We start from the raw sequence: 22,500 nt of genomic DNA on the forward strand, positions 1-22,500 counted from the left end.
ACATATTTCTTTTGGGGGGAATATCTTTATGCCCCCCCCCCCCTCTCACACACACACACTACTTAAACCCAACCAAAGCCTTCGTGTGCATCCTTACTGTTAATCGCCACATTATCCTCCCTCTTTATGTTCAAATTTCACAAGATTAAAAATAGCAATAAAAAACAAACACAAATGACCTGCAGCCAACGGAGACAGGAACGGGCGCAGCGCTCGTTGAACTGATAGATTTGGCGAGGCCTCAGTCTGGGCGTTAGTGAGGATGAAAGCTGCGCGAGTTTGAATGACTTTGACGAGATGGAGTAAAATGAGATTTTGATGTATTTGGAATAAAGACAAAAAATCAAACCAAGGACGTTTTTTGTATTTTGTCTTTGAAACACGGAACAGACTAATTGTCTGTTAATATCTGAAGAGTATCTAAGACAGGCACACACACACACACACACACACACACACACACACACACACACACACACACACACACACACACACACACACACACACACACACACACACACACACACACACACACACACACACACACACAGTGGACAACTTGACGACAGATGGAAAGAAATTAAAGGCGAAGTAGCATTAATATTCCATCTCTTAATAACAACCACGGCCCTTCCCCCACCTCTGGCACCACACACACACACACAGACACACACACACACACACCAGAATGTGTACGTGAGTATGTGTGTGTGTAAACAGCACTGTCTTGGAGAGCAATTCCACTCAGCCCGAGACAAACAGGAAAAATTACACAAATTCAACTGCTCCCATCCTCCTCCCTCTTCCTCCTCTCTTCTCTTTCCCTCCTTTTTCTGCTCCACCCTTTCGAACCCCAAACCCCCAACAACCTGGTCTCCTTCCCCTTCCTCTTCCACTCCCACACACACACACACACACACACACACACACACACACACACACACACACACACACACACACACACACACACACACACACACACACACACACACACACACACACACACACACACACACACACACACACACACACACACACACACACACACACACACACACACACACAGAGCCCCACTGCCCTCCAGCCCTGCAGCCTCACAGCAAAGTAGAGAGCAATCCCTTGGTGGGTCAGCCAGATTAAACTGCCACTGTAATCCGCTTGGCTTTCACCTCCTTGTCCTCAGCCGAAGAGAAGAGAGAGAGAGAGAGAGAGAGAGAGAGAGAGAGAGAGAGAGAGAGAGAGAGAGAGAGAGAGAGAGGGAGAGAGAGAGGAAGAGGAAGAGAGGAGGTTTGGGTAGAGGAGTAAAAAAGGCAGAAGGATGGAGAGGAAAAGAGAGATAGTGGAGAGAAAATGTGAAAGATTGAAAGAAGGAAGAGAGACAGAGGGAAGAGCGAGAGAGAGAGAGAAAATACAGGAGGATGAAGGGGGAGGGCAGAGCCGGGGTGTGTGTGTGTGTGTGTGTGTGTGTGTGTGTGTGTGTGTGTGTGTGTGTGTGTGTGTGTGTGTGTGTGTGTGTGTGTGTGTGCGTGCGTGCGCGTGTGTGTGCTAAATGACAACAAGGGCATAGTGAGAGAGAGAAAAACAAGCAGTAGGGGGAAAAAGGAGAGAAAGCTAGAGAAAGTCAGCAAAACAAGAGAGAGAGAGAGAGAGAGAGAGAGAGAGAGAGAGAGAGAGAGGCAGCACAGGGGCTGAATTAAAGGAGTATGAATAGGAGGAAGTGAATAATGAATCTCATAAAAGGGAAGATATTAAGGACGAATAAGAGTCATATAAACTGTGTTACGAGAGGGAGTGATGAAGGACAGCGGGGTAATCCTGGCGGCAGCGCCTCTGTGGCAAACACTGTATAATGAAGCACCGAACAGGAAACCATGATCATGTACGCCCTAGTATTCATGTCATGATGAAATTTGTTGTGTACGAAATTCGTAGGAAACGACAGAGTCCCCCCCCCCCCCCGCCCCCCATGGCCGATCAGTACAGAATCCTTCCTGTCATTTAGGTCTGACCCTAGAGTTGTTGTGTTTCACCCCTTGGGGCCGACTGGTGTAATAATGAAAACGCCGTGGACATCTGTTTGAGAAATGTGCCCCTCTTCTCCTTAAGTTTTGTCCAAATCTCCTGTGCAGTGTGTTGGAGAGATGGAACATGAAGGGACTCAATTGATGTGGATGGATGAGAGAAGCTGTTGTTGTTGTGAAAAAAAGATTATGGATGGTTGTTCTTCACTGGTCATTCAGGACTCCTAAATGGAGCATATGGGATCCGGGCTAGCATGGCTAATTCCTCCCATAAATATAATGATGCAATATCGATTGCTGTCCTCCAGAAAACATTTGTGTTATTATTATGCTAATGTTCTACTGTCCAGTTAAACCTCTTCCCTGCTAGCTTGATGGTCATACCATGATGCTAGCATTGCAATGTGGTGCTTATATGTTACTTAAACCATATACATGACCGTTTTGATATAATAGTGATATATTATCACTTTTTAAGTTGATAGGGCAAACTTGTAACGTATCCCGGTAACCTAAACCAGTCATTTGGAGTCGAGTTTCTGGCCATCTTGCAAATGAAAGTCTGAATTTCACGCATGTTTAGCTCTACTTTTGGTCAACCGCCTCCTGAAGGAAATATCTGTCTCTTCAGCATGCTAAATGTTCCATTATGTGCAACCGCTACTCGCTGTAAACTGTGTTTTTTTCTTTTCTTTTTGCTGATTGGTGCTGAGACGTTGTGGTCTGGACAGCTAAACAACCTGCTCAAACTAATGTTAAGCTCTGTTAAGCCGTGCAGAGCTTCGGTTTCAGGTGATGATTGTCCCGATAGGTTCATAGTGACCCCTTTCACGTTATCACATCGTTTTCAAATAGTCATTTTGCTATTATACAAACACCAACTAAAGCTGCTTTAAAAACATAGTTTGATTAAGTTGTTTGGTTGGATAACAGAAACGAAGTCCGCCAAATTACATTACCAAATATATTTGCATTGCCTTCCAGAATAAAGCCTTATGGCTGGTTCAGCTTCTTCCAAACTGCTAACGCCAATCACTGAAATCCTTATCATGGAAATGCTAATAACTTTACATTTTAATTCACAAGGCCAAATCCCTTTCACTCCAAAAAAAAATAAGAAATAAAAATGTCACCTTTCAACCAAAACTAGCCATTAAACGGCCACAAGAGAATAGACAAAGCTGTTCACATGCCAGGTGTAATTTGAGACATCGATGAGCGCCTCTACCCTGTTAATCAGGTTAGAATTCAATTAGAAACTTAATGAAAATGAGATAAACAAGTCAATTTGTGCACAGACAGTAACAATTATCAGAGCAAGGCCATCCTCCAGTTACAGGTCATTTGCATGTAAATGCACCAAATCTCAGGTCTCAAAGGATCTACCATTCACATCCAGTCAAAGTCGTACCAGGCTTTAGTTTGAATGTAGGAACTCATCATATCAAAACAAAACATTTCTAACAGTAAATAAGATCAGAAACATAGCCAAATATGTAAAACTTTTCATTTGAATATTATTGTGGAGGTTTTGCCCTTATACGGACACACATGGCATGGCAATGACATATTGTACTGTATATTTAAATTGCATATTTGCAAAGACAGTCAATCTTACACCTTCCAAATAAAGTCTGAAATCCCTGTTGTAGGCCTGCACCAAACTGAGTTTAATACTTAAGTTCTGTTAATGAATCTTCATAAGAAAATATCAACATCACCTCTGTTGCCTAAATTTGACTATTACAACAATGAAACATTCACGTGTTGGTAGAGTGCATAGTGTAAAGCGTGTGAGTGTGTGGGGAGTGTGTGTGGCCTGGGTACATGAGAAGACTGTTTATAGTGTGGAAAAGAAATAGAGCTAACAGGTAACCCCCACTATACCCGGGTGAGCGGGGGATGGAACGAGGGAAAAGGAGAGCAGGAGAAGGAGAGGCAGGAAGAGGGAGGATATCCTACTACGAGGAAAGGCTGTGTGATATATGAGCAGGCCACTTCAAATGAGCCGGGGGGAGGGGGGGACACTCCTTCTCCAATAAAACCAGGGGAGGTAGAAGGAGGAGAAGAAAGGAGTCGGAGAGAGCGACTGAGATTTCAAAGGGGGGTGTTACAGTGGAAAAGAGGAGAAGTTGTGGAGGGAAGTGTGTGCCAGATGAGCCGGAGTGGAGAGGTCTGAATGAGGGTGGGATGCTGCTGCTATAGTGGCACCATAAAACCCACTAAAGTAGGAAATTCACACCAGACCCTGCCAGCAATATAACTACTTTAAGACACAAATCTGCAGGAGAGCTTCTTTAATGTTGCAGTAAATGTGTAAAGATAGTAGCTTAAACTGAATGCTACCACTATTATTTAACTAATGATGAGATGGTTGGTAAAGAATAGATTATTTTTTACGTTTTAAACCATCAAAGCTCTGGAGATAGAAAGTGAAGAGGGACTTTATGCAAAAATGCTAAAGTTAGTTCACTGATTTAAATGATAAAATAAACAATACATTTATAAAATACATAGGGTTGGATCAACGCATGGTAAAATTCACTTTAATTCAGATATTTTTGTATTTTCGTATATAATAATCCAAAATAAACATTACAAACCCAGATTTCCTTCTGCAAATAATGAGTCTTGAGAATGTTGCAACCTCACACGAAAGTCAAAGCAAGCCGCAAAGCCCAAGCCCACATACACACTCCAAATCATACACACACACCCACACACACACACAAATGTACACACACGAGGATGCATGCAGCCATGTTCGTGTCCTAAGAGAAGTGATTGATGATTTCAGGAAGGGGCTCTTGGGCAGAGGAAGTCCAGTCTGGGTCAGACTTCATCGACACATCCAGCCATGAGCACCATCTGCATGCACTCACAAGTCACACACACACACACACACACACACACACACACACACACACACACACACACACACACACACACACACACACACACACACACACACACACACACACACACACACACACACACACACACACACACACACACACACACACACACACACACACACACATACACACACACACACACACACTCTCTAAAAGTCACCCCCCCCCCACCCCACCACCACCACCATCACCCCCACCCACACACACACACAACCCCTCTCAAACACAGGAACACACTCCTATACTCATTTGGACATGCGATACTGTTTCTCTAATGCTGTTTACTATAATGTCTTTCCTCAAGCTAACAGTGTGAGTGAGTAAGGCGGTGTGGGGGATGGGTGGGTGGGGGGGGCACATAGTCAAGGTGAGTAGAGTTATTCGGGCACACCGGCCCAGCGTGCACTCTACAGTTTTGGGGCTCCGTGTGCCATTGTGGGCCAGCATGGGGCTGTTTTTGACAGCAGCCATTACAACAAATAATTGAACAGCAAATGAAGACAAATGATATGATTGCAGCGCGCGTCCCAGCAGTCAATCCGCTATCTAGGTGGTTCCCATTCAACGCCATTGATCAGCTTTACAACCTAAGTAGCTGGCCAGGAAACTAAATGGAGGCGATCAATGCTATTTAACAGATTATTGACTGCTGACTGGTTGCCAGAGATCAAAATAGAGACAGGAGGGGGGGATGAAGAAATAAGCAAATGGAGGAGTGGAATGAAAACACATGAAATTGGAATCAGTTCCTTTGCTCCAGTGATGATAAATGGGAAAGAAAAACACTGAGACAGCACAGAGCGGGGAGGAGGAGAGAGGTTGCACTTTGAGTGCGCGCGTGAGCATCTGCATTTAATGAAGGAAGCAAGGGAGAAAGACGGAGAAGACAGAATGTGAGAAAGAAAGAAAGAATGTGAGAAAGAAAGAAAGAAAGAAAGAAAGAAAGAAAGAAAGAAAGAAAGAAAGAAAGAAAGAAAGAAAGAAAGAAAGAAAGAAAGAAAGCATCTCAGCTTGCAGCCAGTGTTATCTGAAAAAAAAACTTGTTTCAAGCTTTGTATGTGACCAGATGTGGTCCGTGCACCTCTGTGCTCATGCATCTCGCACTCCACACGAAGGCTTGCACACCTTCAAAACTCCACTCATTAATAGCCGGGGTGGGGGGGGGGGGGGGGGGGGTGAACAAAAACTACTCAACAAGGAAGAAACCCAGTGGAATCAGCCAGTAGTTCTTTGTAGTTTCGTCTTTGTTCATCCAATCGTTGATGGCGCAATGACAATGTGTTTGACTGTGCACTGCTTCTTGCATGTTTGGACTGCCCGTGTGTTTACAATGCATGATGAACCAGACCTGTGCCGGCCGTCAGCTCCTGTGGCCTTTAGTCCTGAGCGTTGACTGGGATGGTTAGTTAGGAGCAAAGTGAAGGTGGTGTGTCCTCTAAATATTCAGTTCAGTCCAAAGCAGAGACAGACAGAGGGAAATCTGCACTGACATTTCCTAGAGTGTAAATGTTTGTACGTGTGTGTGTGTGTGTGTGTGTGTGTGTGTGTGTGTGTGTGTGTGTGTGTGTGTGTGGGAGAGAGAGAGGATGGGGCAGGGGTTGGCAGTGTTTAACAACCTCCAACACTCCCAAACCACTTTAGTGTTTAACACACACAGTAGTGTGTTACCATGGCGACTGGGCCCAGCTATGGGGCCCAACTCGTGAGGCTGCATGTTAGTTGTCCATATGTGTTATATTCATATATATATGTGTGTGTGTGTGTGTGTGTGTGTGTGTGTGTGTGTGTGTGTGTGTGCACAACAAGACCAGCACTTTAAAATATACCAGTTGCATGTAGATTTTGTTGGGCCTCAGTTTCATTTGAGATGGTTGTCCAAATCTTTATCTCCTTCTACATTTTGTCAAATTTGCTTTAAAAAAAAGAACACTGTGCTTTGAAACTTGGGTGAAAGCTTCAGTGAGTAACTGTGTGCATGTGTGAGTATATGGACTTAAATATGGCTATTGTAGACATGAGCCTGTGAGAATGTGCATGTGGTGTGTTTTTGTGTGTGTGTGTACCCTGCCTGCGTCTGTGTGTGCCTGCCTTTGTGTGTGTGTGTGCCTTTGTGTGTGTGTGTGTGTGTGTGTGTGTGTGTGTGTGTGTGTGTGTGTGTACGCACTCCCCTTGCCTTTTCTCAGTTCAGCAGAACCTCATTAATTCAGCAGGAATGGAAATCATTTTATGCACGGAGTGCACAGGAGACAGAAAGAGATGGAGAGGAGAACACACGCAAGGGCGGGGGTGGAGGAGGGCCACAATGAATACTCAAATTTCTTTATTTTTCTTTACTGAAAAATCATTCAATGAAATTAAAAATGATTTCATGTTCTGGATAAATTGTGCAATGCATATACAGTATTTGTCACAAAGGGAACTCTACACACATTTTACTGCTATCTAATCACAATTATGTTACATTGCGTTACAGCCATTTGGTTGACAACACTTGAGAAATGAGACACAATTCTAATCTCAGCCTTGATTTATCCAGATTGAAATCTCAGATGGTTCATACGCAAACAAATGGTCTGACAAACAACCAAATATAGCAAACGACCAGATGGATACATTAATAAAAAAAATTGGTAATCTTCCTTATGTAGCAGCAAATCAGAGCCTCCTCTGTCCCTCCCTCTCTCCCCTCCTCCTGCCATCTCTCCATCCTGCAGCCCGCCACCAGACAATATGGAGCAGACAGTAATCTGGCCATGCACTGAAGAGATTACAGAATCTAGCAGGACGGCTCAGTGCGGAAGAGAGCAGCTTGGTTCAGCCCAGCGTAGACCACGGCAGCTTTTTCTGACAGACGCGAAGAAACTCCAAAACTCGAGCAATCGCCCCAAACCGACCAACTGAATTGAGCTGGTCTAAATGCTCTCTGTCTCACACTCGCAGAGCGTTCGCTGGTTGCCCCCACACACACTCACACACACACACACACACTCACTCCTTCAGTAAAAGATGACCTTTTCAGAGTGCAACATGCAGTGCAGTGCAGTGCAGTGCAGAGCTGAGGATGTCTCTATTCCAAATGTCACTTTTTTACAGGAAAGATCTGATGTGGTAAAAAAAAAGAAGAAGAAAGACTGCAGATGGGATACAATAGAGAGGAACAACACATGTACAGCATGTGCACACACAAAGTGTAACTTTTGGTCCTTTTCTTCAAAGATAAACACACACAAACATGAACACGCTGAAGCTTAAATAAGTCCAAAGATTCAGTCAATAACAAAACAGATGTGCTGCCCTATTTATCCACTGAACTTAATCAGAGAGAGAGATATAAATAACCTGATCTGAAGGCTTACATCCAGGCAGCAGAGTCGAGGTTGGAAGTTCACGCGTTGCAGTAGTTACTAAGTACATGATGCGGATTTTTGGATTTTGCAACGCTCTCAGCGGAATAAACCCTAAACAGCAGCTCTGACCCTATGCCGAACCTTAAGGCTGGCTAAAAGGTGCCAGTGCGAGAGTCACAGATGCACACACACAAACAATGATATTATATCTTATTGTGTGGTGTGACAATGTTTTCAGCTTCCCACTGCCTGAGGCTGAGCCATTGGCAGGTTTAAAATAGCGAGGACAGGTTAATATGGACACACTCAAAGCTGCATGACTTTGTTTGTGTCAGAGTGGCATGATTGGTACCAAGCATTTCTCAGTATATCTATGAAAAGCTGAAAAAGATGTGTTTTTTAGGTGTTACATCAGCTGCTTTTGGGATTGTCAAAGAAAACAGCAAACGCAAGCATGAAACCGCAAGTTTTTGAGATCTACTCCCAGGGAGGATTTTTTGGAAAACACAACGGTTTTGGTTTCTTGTAAACACCAAAACCATCTTCCCTGGTAACGCTGACGTCACGGCTCCACTTCACGTATGCGTAGTCTATAACATTTGCTGTCAAAATACCCACACGCGAGTTATAAAGTTAGAAGACAACATAACATGAAAGGTGTCTCCGCGGCACCATCACTGTGATCAGCAGAGTGTCGTGCAGGGCTCAAATATAACACTCGCCAATTTAGTCTAAGCGATTAGTAAGTTATTGAGACCACCCGACACTTTTTCTGGGGAAAGATTTGTACTCTGCCGGTTTTTCTAGCAAAATAAACGTGTGTAGCTTCTATATGCCAGGGACACGGCTCTCTCTACATTAAAAAAAACACTATCCATAGTTCAGAGCGCAGCGGTTAAGTTACTGTTCAACAAAAGGAGCATTAAGTCTACGGCTTCACAGTAAAAGCATTTCACTGGCTAAACATTAATAGCATTTCACTGGACAAACGTGAGTCGACTTTTATTTTGAAGTACGCCTAACAGGAAAGTAGCCGCTCACAAAGCCCCTTCACTATAAGCATGTCTTCTGTTTTCACGAGTTCAATGCGGTGAAATAAGAGGACAGAAAGCTTGTAATTTACAATACTTGTAACCCCAAGCTTACACCAACCGCTTTCTGAACGTTAATGACATTACTTTTCGGTTACAGTAAGGTTGTATGCATCAAATTGTACCGGAAGAGCTATCTACTAAGCTGTGTCAGCGCTGACTATTGGCTTGGCATGGCTGCTACACTGCTACTACAGCGATTTCGTCCCGTTTCCTCTGAAAACATGTGTACGAGTGAAGATGTCAGATAAATTGTGTCTGAACGGGGTTTTTTTTTTAAACCAAAAACGGGAAAACTGTCACGTTTTCACCGTGTAAAGTGCCCCTAAATGAAGTGTAGCTGAAAATGAGCTGCCCACAAGACACACACACAGGATTTCATGACAAAATAAACAGCAAACACACAGTTGATTTTGAATTAAATGTTTCACAAGGTCTTTTTTTCCATGTGCCTCTTGCCTTTAAACCACACGGGCCATCCGATTCACTTAGACAGGAATTATATAATCGACATCTGTGCGCACACCTCTGCAGACAACTTTACAGACTTCCAAAAGTAAAGAGCAAGTTTTCAGGATTGAAGGTGTTAAAGCAGACGGATCAGAAGAAAAGCTAGGAAGGTGCAGAGGTAGATAGTAGTTAGCAGGTTGACATCAGAGCGCTATGGGTGAGGTGTAATGACTGAGGGAAGGAAGAGATGAGGAGTTGCTAAAAGTGGTTGTCTTGCATAGAAAGAGACCGAATAAAATGAAGGAGTTGAATTTAGAATGACAGGGACGGGCCTACTGAGAGAGGGATGAACAGACAAAGGTGTGGTAGTCAAAGTAGGGTAGTTTCTGAAGGTGTAAATGGCAGAGGGAGAGGAGGGCTGAAGGAGCCAGGTGTGGCAACAGACCACCAAGGTAATCAGTGGGCCAATGGGGAGTCATTCCACTCAAGAGTGAACGGGCTGCCGAAGCACCTGGAATAAAAATAATCATTACGCTGTATTAAAGTCACTGTCTGTAAATAGACCCTGGGCAGCAGTAAAGCCCGCACACTGTGGCCAGCCGCCATCAGGATGCTTGCACACCTTCACACACACGTATGTGAGAATGTGAAACACACCCCGCTTTCAAATAAAATGGAAGAAAAAAAACATTTCTGTTTTATGTGAGTATGTCTCTCTGCATGGTCGGGCGGTGTGAAACTCCCCTGCTGATTCTGTGCATTTATTCCTTGATTACAAAGACAAGCCTTTAACAGAAACAAACTGTTCTCCAAATATAACCAGCTCAAAGCACATTCATTAGCCCCCCCCCCCTTCCTCTATAAGTTATAAGTGTTATTTTAGCAACAGAAACCCCCCGTCAGAGGCTTGAATTGGATCTCTCTCACACATTTACTCTGCCTCTCACCATTGCCGCCTTTGGAAAATGAGGATTAAGTCTGCATTTAAGGAGAATTTGAATTGCAAATCAGGCTTTGTAATTGTTTTAGTTTTTCTAATCCGTGCAGGGAGCGCCTCAGTGTAATGCAAAGTTGGGACAGGCGAAAACATCTCGGCCATTCATCTGAGGGACGACTTTGTTTGTTTCACCACTTGGTTTAATGAGACTTAATGAGCAGGGTGTCCGATCAGCACCTCACACACACACACACAAACACACACACACACACACACACACACACACGCACGCACACACTCACACACACACACACACAAATGCATGCACGCACTCACATAAACACACACACACACGCACACAAACAAACATTCGCACACACGCAAAAACCCATGGGCTCATTGATAGTGAGGCGAGTTTACTTTGGTTGTGAGTTTGAGTGCCCAGCTGGTACTTGAGACTGGTGGACTGGCAAAACTGTGCAGCAGACAGCAGACACACATGCGCACACACACACACACACACACACACACACACACGCTGTGCCAGGGACACACTGTGCCAGGCTGCAACGTTTGCCAGCTACATGCCTGCCCACTGCCCCAAAGAGAAGCAGAGGCAAAAGGAGAAAGGGCAGGAGTGAGTGTGTTCAAGTCTGTGTGTGATGCCGGTAACTATTGTCGGAGTGGACAAAGGAAAAGGAGTAACTTACTTTTAGAAAAAGGAATGTTACAGTGTTCAAAAAAGGAGTAAACTCAAACTCCAGAGAGTCAAGCAGAGCTTTGATTTGAAGCTAAAGTTACTCATTAATTCATCTTATTTATGCATTTCTCAAAGCAACTTAACGCTGCTCCATTTGCATGTTAAGCTATTCAAAAAACCAGCCGCCCATGTTGCTTGACGTGGCATGTGTTGTTTATAACACGTAAATACAAGCATCATGCGGACCTCATGACGTGACAAAGGAGAAAAAGTACACACTGCACACTAACCCTGATCTATGCAATAAACCCTGACTTTAAAAAATCAAACTTTTCCTCATATCACGTCCATTATAGCAGCGGATAAGAAATACATGTGCTTCTCTAACTCCCTGAGTGTACCAGGAGGAGTGTGTGTTTAAAGAAAGGTATCACTCCCTGGGACCCACCTGACAGCACTTGTAACCATCATCAGTGTTCTAGACCAAACGAGGAACGGCAGTCAACGGAGTTCTGCTGCAAGCTTCGTAGTGTGGATTGCGAACGGGGAGCTCCGAAGCTGAAAAAAGTTGACTGGGGGGGAAAAGCAGTGCAGAGTCCCTTTCATGAAAAACCTTCCATAAAATGTACTTGGTAAAACAGTAAAATGTTGTCAAAAATAACCCGACATAGCCATCTTACATTGTTAAGCCATGTTGTTCTGCCCTACTTCTTGCAAACTTAGGACAACACGCTATAAGAAGTCAGTTGCAGGACCCTGAATGAAAGTTCAAACTAAGCAGATTGCAAACACAGCAGAAGCATCATAATTGCAGTAATTTAGGCCAATTTTTTGTGCAGGAGAGGGTCTTTTTAAACAATGGATAAAAGGCTACAGAAAGTGGATGTGGTTTGGGAGTCAACAGCGTCGAGGGAACTTCAAAGAAGGTGTGAGAGAGAGGTTAGTGTGTTGGTGTGTGTGTGTGTAGATGTCAGAGCACAGGAGAAAAACACCCCAGACAATATGCCACGGACGCAAACACCTCAGACATGGCATCCAAGTCCCTGACAAATTCCTCACTTCAATTCCCAGACTGGGCCTACAGTCGAGGCAAACCAGTGATAAATCTTGCCTTTTTTTTTAAATGATTCAACCGTAATTTATTTCTGTAAAATGACTACACTGAAAGAGAATTGGCAGCTTTCACCCCGCACGGTCACACTGGGAGAGATAAACAAATGCCCCGAGGAGTTTCCACTGTTCCATCAGAATGTCGTATTCATTTTTTAAAGCGTTCCTTCAAATGTTATGGACGATGATGTCGCAAGTAAGAGGGCATTCATGGGTAACTGGGTTAGGGGGGAAAATTGAATGGCACTAGGTTGGGAATCTGCATGCACTAAAGGGGGGAGAGTGAACGCTGCAGTGTTTGGCTTCTACAAAAACTTATGCTGCTCCGGCTAGCCAGATGCACGGCATAGCTAGGTCTTCAAAACTCAGATGAACTACAAAAAAAATGCAGACTTCAAAAAAAAAGAGTCCCCAGTGTCTTCAAAACACCTCTTTCTCCCTGCATGCATCTCCCTCTCCCTCCTTCCTCCAACTCCCCTCCTTTGCTTTCCTCCTCTTCTCCCCCCCCCTTTCAGTCACTCATCCCTCTGTCTTCGTCCCTGTATGTCTGTCTGTCTGTCTTAAAGCCTGTCTCTGTCAAACCCAGATCCTGGGAGCCCCATTCTCACACAGTCAAGATCAAATGCTAAACCGCGCAACACATTTTTTGAGCTCGTCCAGAATGAACCTGCGTGGAGCAAGTAAGGAATCACAAACAATATTTGATCTAGCGCTTCTGTCACTTGCAGACCTCCAGCCGAACACACGCACAGCTTGAGGGCAGCACTTTTACAGGCTTTGGTGCCTCCCTCAGATAGGGAAAGGTATACACAGACAGAGAAGCCAACTGGCCCTTTTTTTTCATTTAGAAGGCAACAAAGGTAAACAACGGGCACACAAAGACCTGCGTCCTCTCGCTCGACGCACCGTCTGCCTGCAGCCTGCACTCCACGCACTGTTTGATATTAAAAGACGACACAGGCCAGCACACAGGAGGAGGTGGCTCTGGTAGGAAGACAGATAGAGAGACGGACAGAAATGGAGACACAGCGTTGTGGCATGCGGTTTGTGTGTGTGTGTGTGTGTGTGTGTGTGTGTGTGGGCTATTTTTAAACCGTAAAAAAAAACGTCCAGGAGAATCTGTATAAAGAAGACATCGCTGTGCCAACGCCGGCTCCATTCCTACGCACTCTTTCTCTCTCTCTCTCTCTCTGTCTGCCTGTCTGTCTCTCCTCTCCATCCCTCCATCCATATACCTACTCTGCCTATATTATGGACGTTATTATTATTCCTGCATGTCGTCATGGTCGCCCCCGCTTCTCTCCTTCCCCCGAGCAAGAAAGCGGGCACTACTGGCACCCAGCCAGATTACCCAATCAATCTCCTCTGAAGGGGGGAGGGGGGGGGGAGGAGCGGGGGAGGAATAAGAAAGAGAGCGTGGAACAGAGAGGAAAGGAAAAGAAAGAACAGGGGGGGGGGGTTGGAGGGGCTCGGAGGACGTGGGGGGTTGTTGGCGGTGAAAAAGACCTGAGAGGAATCGAAGCAGGGGGAAAAAAATCGGTGCAGGATGAGTAAATTCTGTCTAGGAATAAGCAAAAGGACATGGACAAAGACATGCTATGAACAGAGAATGAACGCTTTCCGCAGAGGTGCGAGCGAGAACGGGGTGACGCGGGGAGTTGTGGAGATGGAAAACACACAAGAAAATAAATCACACGCAGTTTTTTCCAGACAAAGGCTTGGCCGGTTGTTGACAGAGAGCAGCTCCTCCCCTCGTGCCACCTGTTACTGTGGTCCAGCCTAACAAATGTTTAACCCTCTTAAAGAGTCCCCCAGGCAACAGCCAACAGTGCACCTCTCCGTCTATCTACTGTCCACACACACTGCATGCTGGGAGCAGGCCGGATTGGGGCTGCAACTAACTGTAGTTTTCATTTTTGTTATTAAGATGAGTTGATTTAGAGCTGAATCCGTTGACTTTAATCAATTGATTGTGATGGATGGCCTTTTTTAATTAGAACATTTGCACTTTTCTTTGTGATATGTGAAAGTCAACCGAATACATTTGGGTTTCTGTGTGTTGATGAGAAAAAATAAGACACTTGAAGATGTCTAGGGAATCCTGATGGGCATGTTGCCCTATTTTCTGATAGGAAATGCCCAAATTTGGTAAAAGCCAACATGCCAAATCCTCACATTTGAGAAGCTGGAACCAGATCCTACATACCATCTTGAAGGATGAAATGATTATCATTACTTTTTTACTACATCATTTCAGAACTCAGGTCCACAAGTGTTTTCTATATTATCTTTCCTAACAAGATCTATTTTTGGACAAGTTGCAATGTTAAAAAAAAAGATGATGGTCTAAATGTCCACATTGGATTGCTCCTCCTCAAACGTTATACGCCCAGAGCTGAGAGTCAGAGAAGCACAGTGTTTGTGAATGACGCACTTGTGGCACTAAATCTGTGACACTCCGTAGGCAATGAACCCGGACTGGCATGAATCACAGATGTTTGGGGTCGCGACCTCTGGCTTGGGTAAAGCAAAATGTCTGCAACAACAAGGCAGAGTATATCGCTTTTCTGAAAGGCTGTTTGTCTGCGATGGCAAGTGTGTGCGTGTGTGTCAGAGAGGGACCAAACAGAGACTCAGTCTTCTGCCTGCTTTAATGTGAGCAAGAATGTGTGTGCGTGTGTGTGTGTGTGTGTGTGTGTGTGTGTGTGTGTGTGTGTGTGTGTGTGCTCGCGTGTGTGAACATGCGTGCCTGCTCGCTCGTCAATATGTATGCTTTCTTCATCACACAGCTTCCATCCTTTAATCATTCATATTGAGTTACTAAAGACGTGCAATGTTCTCCTAATCAAACACGTCTCCTTAACAAAGCGCTCGTTTGAGGAACATCCAAATTCCAGCAGAATAGACGACAATGAGATTAACGGATCTCTTTCAGGAAATAAGACATGATTAAAAGGCAATGTGAAGAGGACAGACAGAAACACAACTCCGACAATTAAGGCAACAAGAGAGACCACTTTAAATGACTTAACAGAGGTACAACAAGACTTCAGGCTGTTCCCAGCTCCTTATGAAACAGGGCCTGGGCCATCGTGCTCAATTTGACCGTGTGCACGTTCATTTGCATACGCCACCGTGTTCCCTTAAGAGCGTGTGCGTTTATTTGCATACAAGCGCATGTGTGTGTGTGTGTGTGTGTGTGCGAAATGTACATAAGCGTGCCTGGCATTTGCATGGGTTTACGCGCGACTTTTCGAGTGGCTATGGCTGCAGATTCGGGCATCCAGGGGGGGATGCCAACCAGCGATCCCAGCTATACTGTAGTCAAAGGGCCTGCAGTTCTGGGAGTGTGGCCAGGGCTCCAATCCCACCACATTCCCCTGGATTCTCTGTCAACCGGCCCCCCAGATCTGAGGATTAGCACATTATATTCCATTATCTTTCTCTCTACATCATCTTGACTCACAGCGGAGAGCCAGTCAGGACAGGAGGGCTGAGTAAGAGGTGGCTTCAAACACACGGAGCAGAGCCAAACCAAATCTGTAACCAAGACTATACTCTTGTTTCAATGCTGCCTAGCAACCAGATTAGTACCGGGAAACAAATAAGCAAACTGTATTTCTAAAATGTCCATTTTATAGCCCCAGCCAGCACTGATATTTTCCTCTTTCTCTCTTTGTTGTTATCGGAGACAAACTGACAGCTTCAGCCACCAGAGAAGACCATCAATTATATACAAATATATCATGTAACAAAAACATAAATAAAAACTATTTATCTTTCACACATTCCTCTTTCACTATTCCTTCTGAACGACACAAACACACACACACACACACACACACACACACACACACACACACACACACACACACACACACACACACACACACACACACACACACACACACACACACACACACACACACACACACACACACACACACACACACACACACACACACACACACAGCGGAGTGTGTGCGACTCCTGGGAGCTGTGTTGTTTTTCCACTGTGTGATCCGGTGGGTACCTGGGGGAATGAGGAGCCGTTATCAGCAAGGGGCCGTGATGGAGACTTGATCAGGCCGTGGGTCTGCGGGGACCCAGGAGCCACAGTTAATCAGAGACAGACAGACCTCTCATCACCCTGGGGATTCACACGCTTTGACCCTGACACTCTCTCTCTCACTCTCTGTCACACGCACACACACTCGGTAAACGCACGCACGCACGCAAGCACACACGCAAGCACACACGCACACACACACACACACACACACACACACACACACACACACACACACACACACACACACACAATCCCTTCTTTCCACTGTTGTCAGAGCCTCTGCTACACCTTCTGCAGATGCATACACATTTTAGTGTCATACTATGCATGTTGATTATCACCTTGGGTTAAAGTTCAAGCAATTACAATCAACAATAGAGGTATTCAAAGAAAAAAAGGCCTGTGCAATATATAGAATTCCTTTCATTATAAAATAGCATCACTAAAAATGCAGTGGCCCCCTGGGTCAGTCATTACCAACTCATGCTGTGCAACTAAATGAGTTTAAATTCTTGTGAATTAAATCCCATCATTTTTCAAAGAGGGAAAATATATGAATCTGTATTTTGGGAAAAAATTGAAAATGTAAAAAATTATGCAAAACAAGACATGTTTGTTGAAATTGAACATCATAAAGCTTAAATAAAAAAGGAATATGACTTTTCCAAGCAGGATTTTTTCTCTAATGTGACAACACATCAGCCCTCTCAGTGGCTGAAGCTCACACACTCTGACCTCCAGAACTTGAGCCGTGTCAAAGGTCAAACTACAGTCTGGATCCTTGAACTGCAACAAAAGCTATGAGTTTGTCCGTTACAAACAAGCACCTCATGGTGTCTCATTTACTCCATAAGATGAATTACTACCCACAGTGGAAGTCTTTCAGTTCATTCATTCCATCTCAGTTCGATAACACAGCAGCCTTAGTGATACCGACTCCTGTCCGATGAATTCATGCAGACGGAGGCTGAAACACATGGACTTTTAAAATGTGTCTTTTTACGGCAGCAGAATTCTGATGGTCCAGCCATATATTGACCGTGCCTGTCAAACCGGAGCCGTTAAAGAGCTGACATGCAGGTATCCAGCTGGCCTACCTCTGGAGAAAGGTGTAGGAAATGATATTGCATTTAGATTAATTAGACACAGTTGTCAGATTTAATTAACTACTAGGTTTAATTAAGCATGTAATTAATCTTATGGTGTGGTCCAACACGTGCACGCATGCAGACAGGAGCCGAGACGCACACATCTAATTGTGTCCACACACACGCACATGCACAGTACATGCACAACAAATGTAATCTGTTCGGCTGACAAGTGCTCACACTTTTGCTGTCAGACCACATAAGAGGTTTCAGTTGGACTGAATGGGTGACTGGCTATGGGCTAAAAGTGGCTGAATGAATAGCGTATGGTAAGAATAGCGCTGCTAATCCATTTCAGGTTTGACTCCCACCCAGGTGGAACCATAATCTAGTAGTTGAAGGAGTCCGTCCAGTCAACATCCTAACACCCACGTAATCCTTAGTCAAATACGTCTGCGGCAATATAGGGCAAATATTTAATGCAGTTTTGACAAGCGAAAACAAAGGAAGACATTTAATGGTATATACAGTAGTTATCTATTTTAAAACCCAAACTGACTGAAGTGAGACGGTAAAGTCTGTGTGGGCCACAACAATCTCAAATGGGCATCGGCACTAATGAGAGCTCACCAACAAAGACTTTCAAAGGCAGCCGACACACTTAGGCATCAAGCGGCTCTGTGTGTTTGCGCGTGTGTTCGATAGGTTACTGATCGACTGCTCCTATACTCTTCAGAAGATGAGAGGGTCAAGGGGGCAGTGGACTCCTGACCTCTCACCACCCTGTCTCCAGCCCTTTGCAGCCCATCCAGCTCTAAATGTGTCCTGTGTGTATACGCGTAGTTTGTGGATGTGTGTGCACTAATGTTCCAGTGTGATCAGCCAGCTGCCTTATGTGCTTTGACCTTTACCGAAGGCTTGAGTGGACCAATAAATAGCCAGGCACTGCCCCGACCTTTCACCTTTCACTGACAGTTTGGCCAAGACCTTAGGGGTCAGGGGTCGGCGTTTAAAGGAAGTGCGGGCCGGCAGATGAGCTACAGCGTTTGTGCTGCTGAGGCAGATGTTAGAAAAAAACTGATATCAAATGGAGGCTGATCATGGGAGATTTGGCAGGATTGGCATGAAGCCCCTCTATTAGTATTAGGGCTTTAAAAAATTCAAAGATGGAGGTCTTAGGGCTTTCCCATAAAATATACAAGATATTACAAGACAAAATATTCATAGGTGCTGCATTTTTAAACGCATGCTATTTCAGACGTCTGGCTCAGAGTCTGGCCCATCCAGAACAGAGGCTGCAGCAGCAGGCAGGCCAAACATGTCAAAACAAGAACCAGCAGCAATATCACAGAAAGAATAGTCTCTTCCTACATGATACACACTCTGCGTGTGCCTGTGTGTACTCACAAGCACGTGTGACTGTGTGTGTGTGTGTGTGTGTGTGTGTGTGTGTGTGTGTGTGTGTGTGTGTGTGTGTGTGTGTGTGTGTGTGTGTGTGTGTGTGTGTGTGTCTGTCTGTGTGTGTGTTTGTGTGTGTGTGTGTGTGTGTGAGAGTGTGTGTACAACTGAAGGGTTGGTTAAGTTCACTCACATAGTCATGGAAAGCCTTGGCCTCGCTGGAATGTTCACATGTCTCCCTCCGGTCTGGGGCAGCGCAGTACAGATCCCAGAATACACTGTGAACACAGGACAAGAGAGCAACAGCAGTTAGACACTTCACAGTGTGATCCATAGACATATTGTGTTCCTGGATTGTGTGTTTCTGATGTGGTGTGTGTATCTACTTAGACAATTCAAAACCAAGCAGGGATAGTTTGAAATGTTTAAATACAATATGAATGTAACAATTCAGCAATGTAAAAGCAATATGCGGGATTATGTTTTTTTTAACCCTCCTAAATAATACTCACAATACGAACGTGGGATGAAAAGAATTGTTCTCATCGAAACGCATGTAAACAAGACCCACAAAAGTTTTTGATGTTAACTTTCCATACTTTCATTATAAATATTATAATTTTCTGAATTCATTGTTTGTGGACTTATTTTGAAAAATGCCCATCACAATTTTCTAAGGCACAACTTAAATATTTAAACTATTAAATCACCAAATATATGTAGCTTCCTATTGTGAAGGACTAAATAGGAAAACCAGGTATGTGTTCACATTTGACAACCTGGGACCACTGAATTACTATTTCTGCTTAAAGAAAATCTTAAATGTAGCTGATGACATATCGATTAATCGCCGAGCCATTCTAGCTCTGCATTGGTAGTTTTCACTACTACTAGGTACTAGCCTACATTTTCGGTCAGCACTCGAAACACAATTGAATTCGATTGGAAATGCTCTCCAGTCAGATACACAGCAGCAGCCACCACACAGTTTTGACACTGCAGCTTGAAGCCTTACATTTCTCCAGGACGGACGGGTCACTGAATGTTCCTCTTAGCCTTCCCCAGCGACCTGCACGGTACTGACCAATCAGCTGTGATTATGTTACTTACTACCCAATCAGCCTTTTTCATATGAGTTAATTAGACCAATCCCACTCCTCCAGGGCAGCAAAGGGGCACCAGGTCCCACTCCAAATGGACCCTTAATTACCGCGCTGAAATTAAGTACCTGCTAAGTCGGGGCCACATTAAGGACTTCTCCTTTTTTCGAGATATTGATTTCATGGACAGCGCATAAAATAAAGAGGAAGAAGAAGAAGAAGTGCTAAACCTATGAGAGGGGACGTTCTTGCTGTCATTTAAAGATGCAAATAAACTGTTACATGCCTTCTTTGTGCCGATGTTAGCAACAGCTGTGACACTTGATACGACAGACTGCCACACGGAGCAGACAATATTAGCTGATTGCCCCATAATAACTGTCACGAGAATCTCACAGTAGCACGCTGTCACACGACGGTCATTTTTCTAAAATAGGGGTTATCATAAAACATAATGTTGATCATCTTATGTCAATTTTGATGATTGTTATGTGGGGGGGGCGTCGTGAAAACAAGAGCGCAACAATAAGAGTCCTAAAAAATAAAGAGTTTCAACCCTTTCTGCACTGGAAATGTGTAATAAAAGAATTTAAAGATTAAAAGACAAGAGTCGCTGCCCTTGGGCGCTCAGCAAGCACTGGGGTCCCCCACAAGACAGAGAGAGGGACTGTGTGGAGACGCTGGTGAACGCATATGGTGTGTGTGTGTGTGTGTGTGTATGCTGTGCTGTGCTGCCCTTCTGTCCATAGACAATAAAGCCAGTGTACATTATCATATCTATCGGCTGGTGTTAAAGAGATAGACACGAGCTGCGTGCTGAAAGGCGTGACCATCGCAAATCCAATCAGCGCTCGGGGGAAAATGAAATGGGACGCAGGGTTACAGTTTGTTAGTGAAAAGGACAGGAGCAGGTACATGGCTACGCAGGGGTTGGGGAAAGGTGATCCTACGTCTCGTGGCCTGCGGTGTTACAGAAGGATATTGCGATTTGAACAGCTGACCCGCAACTGTGCAGGGAAATCTCATTGTGTGTCTCTGCATAATCTGAGGCAGGATCACTCGTGGGGTTAGATTTAACGAACAAAACCAAGAATTTCATTATTCTTGATATTATTTTATGTGGTTGGCAAAGGATACTTCTTTATTTTATTGTTTTAACCATGTTAGAATGGGAACAGAAGTAGGAACAGAAGTAGGTGACAAGGGTGAAAGGTGTTAGATTAGCAAAACCAAAGAAATTGCTTTAATAGGATTTTCAGTGGTCAATGTGCAATCTGAGGGGGGGGGACCCCTTCCAGTGTACCAGCTCATGTATCACTGTGACTGAATTGAGGCAAAGTCTGGATGCAGCCATTGTTAGCTCTGATTTGACAGTCCCACCCACATTGAAAAGGGAAAGTCCATGTCACAGTTGTTGTCGCTTCCTTTTCAGAAACACTAATCTTTAGAAATGATCTGGGAAAAGTCAACATTGGCGGTTAATTAGCAGCAGCAATCTGTGAGAGATCTTGTACCCTGCACACCCTGCTAATAGTACATTTTCTATCCAATTATCTAATCATTTCCATCTAATCATCTCATCAAGGGGGGGGGGGGGCTCTTTATGGTATTACTGGTAGAAGAGCCACACTACTAAAAACTTTAACCGCTCTTACTTTGAAGAATCACACGACAGATTGAAATTACAGTTTGGGGTCAAGCAAACTCTTTTTCCTTCTTTCTTTAAAGTTCATTTGAATAAGAAACAAGGCTCTCCAAATATGAGCTGGCGCTGTCAGCATGCGCACACACACACACACACACACACACACACACACACACACACACACACACACACACACACACACACACACACACACACACACACACTCTGCATCCAGAACAGAGGAGGAACGGATTAGCGTCCAGCCGTCCAGAAGAAGACAATTACTAAAATTAAATGCCATCACGATAATTATTTGCAATTAACTGTGGTCTGACAAAGCTGGTGGTTACAATGTGCTTTCTCCATTATAATACGGAGAGTAAACAAAGACACAGAAAGACAGACACCAGGGCTGCTGGTGGCAGGTCTACATGATAATCCTGTGTGTGCCTTCAGCCAGTCAGTGAATGAGTCAGGAGACAAACACACACACACACACACACACACACACACACACACACACACACACACACACACACACACACACACACACACACACACACACACACACACACACACACACACACACACACACACACACACACACACACACACACACACACACA

General features: G+C 44.4%; 1 protein-coding gene across 2 annotated transcripts in view; it reads right to left on the minus strand.

Moving 5' to 3' along the window:
* The window catches only part of ssbp4 (single stranded DNA binding protein 4), an 82,280-nt gene that overhangs the window by 41,882 nt on the left and 17,898 nt on the right, over positions 1 to 22,500 (minus strand). For both annotated transcript variants that reach the window (XM_080033114.1, XM_080033115.1), the window contains exon 4: positions 19,323 to 19,407. In XM_080033114.1, coding sequence (XP_079889240.1) covers positions 19,323 to 19,407 — 85 coding nt within the window. The remainder of the gene's footprint in view (positions 1 to 19,322; positions 19,408 to 22,500) is intronic.

The sequence above is a fragment of the Ammodytes marinus genome (genome assembly GCF_949987685.1).
Source record: "Ammodytes marinus genome assembly, chromosome: 8".
Lineage (NCBI taxonomy): Eukaryota > Metazoa > Chordata > Actinopteri > Uranoscopiformes > Ammodytidae > Ammodytes > Ammodytes marinus.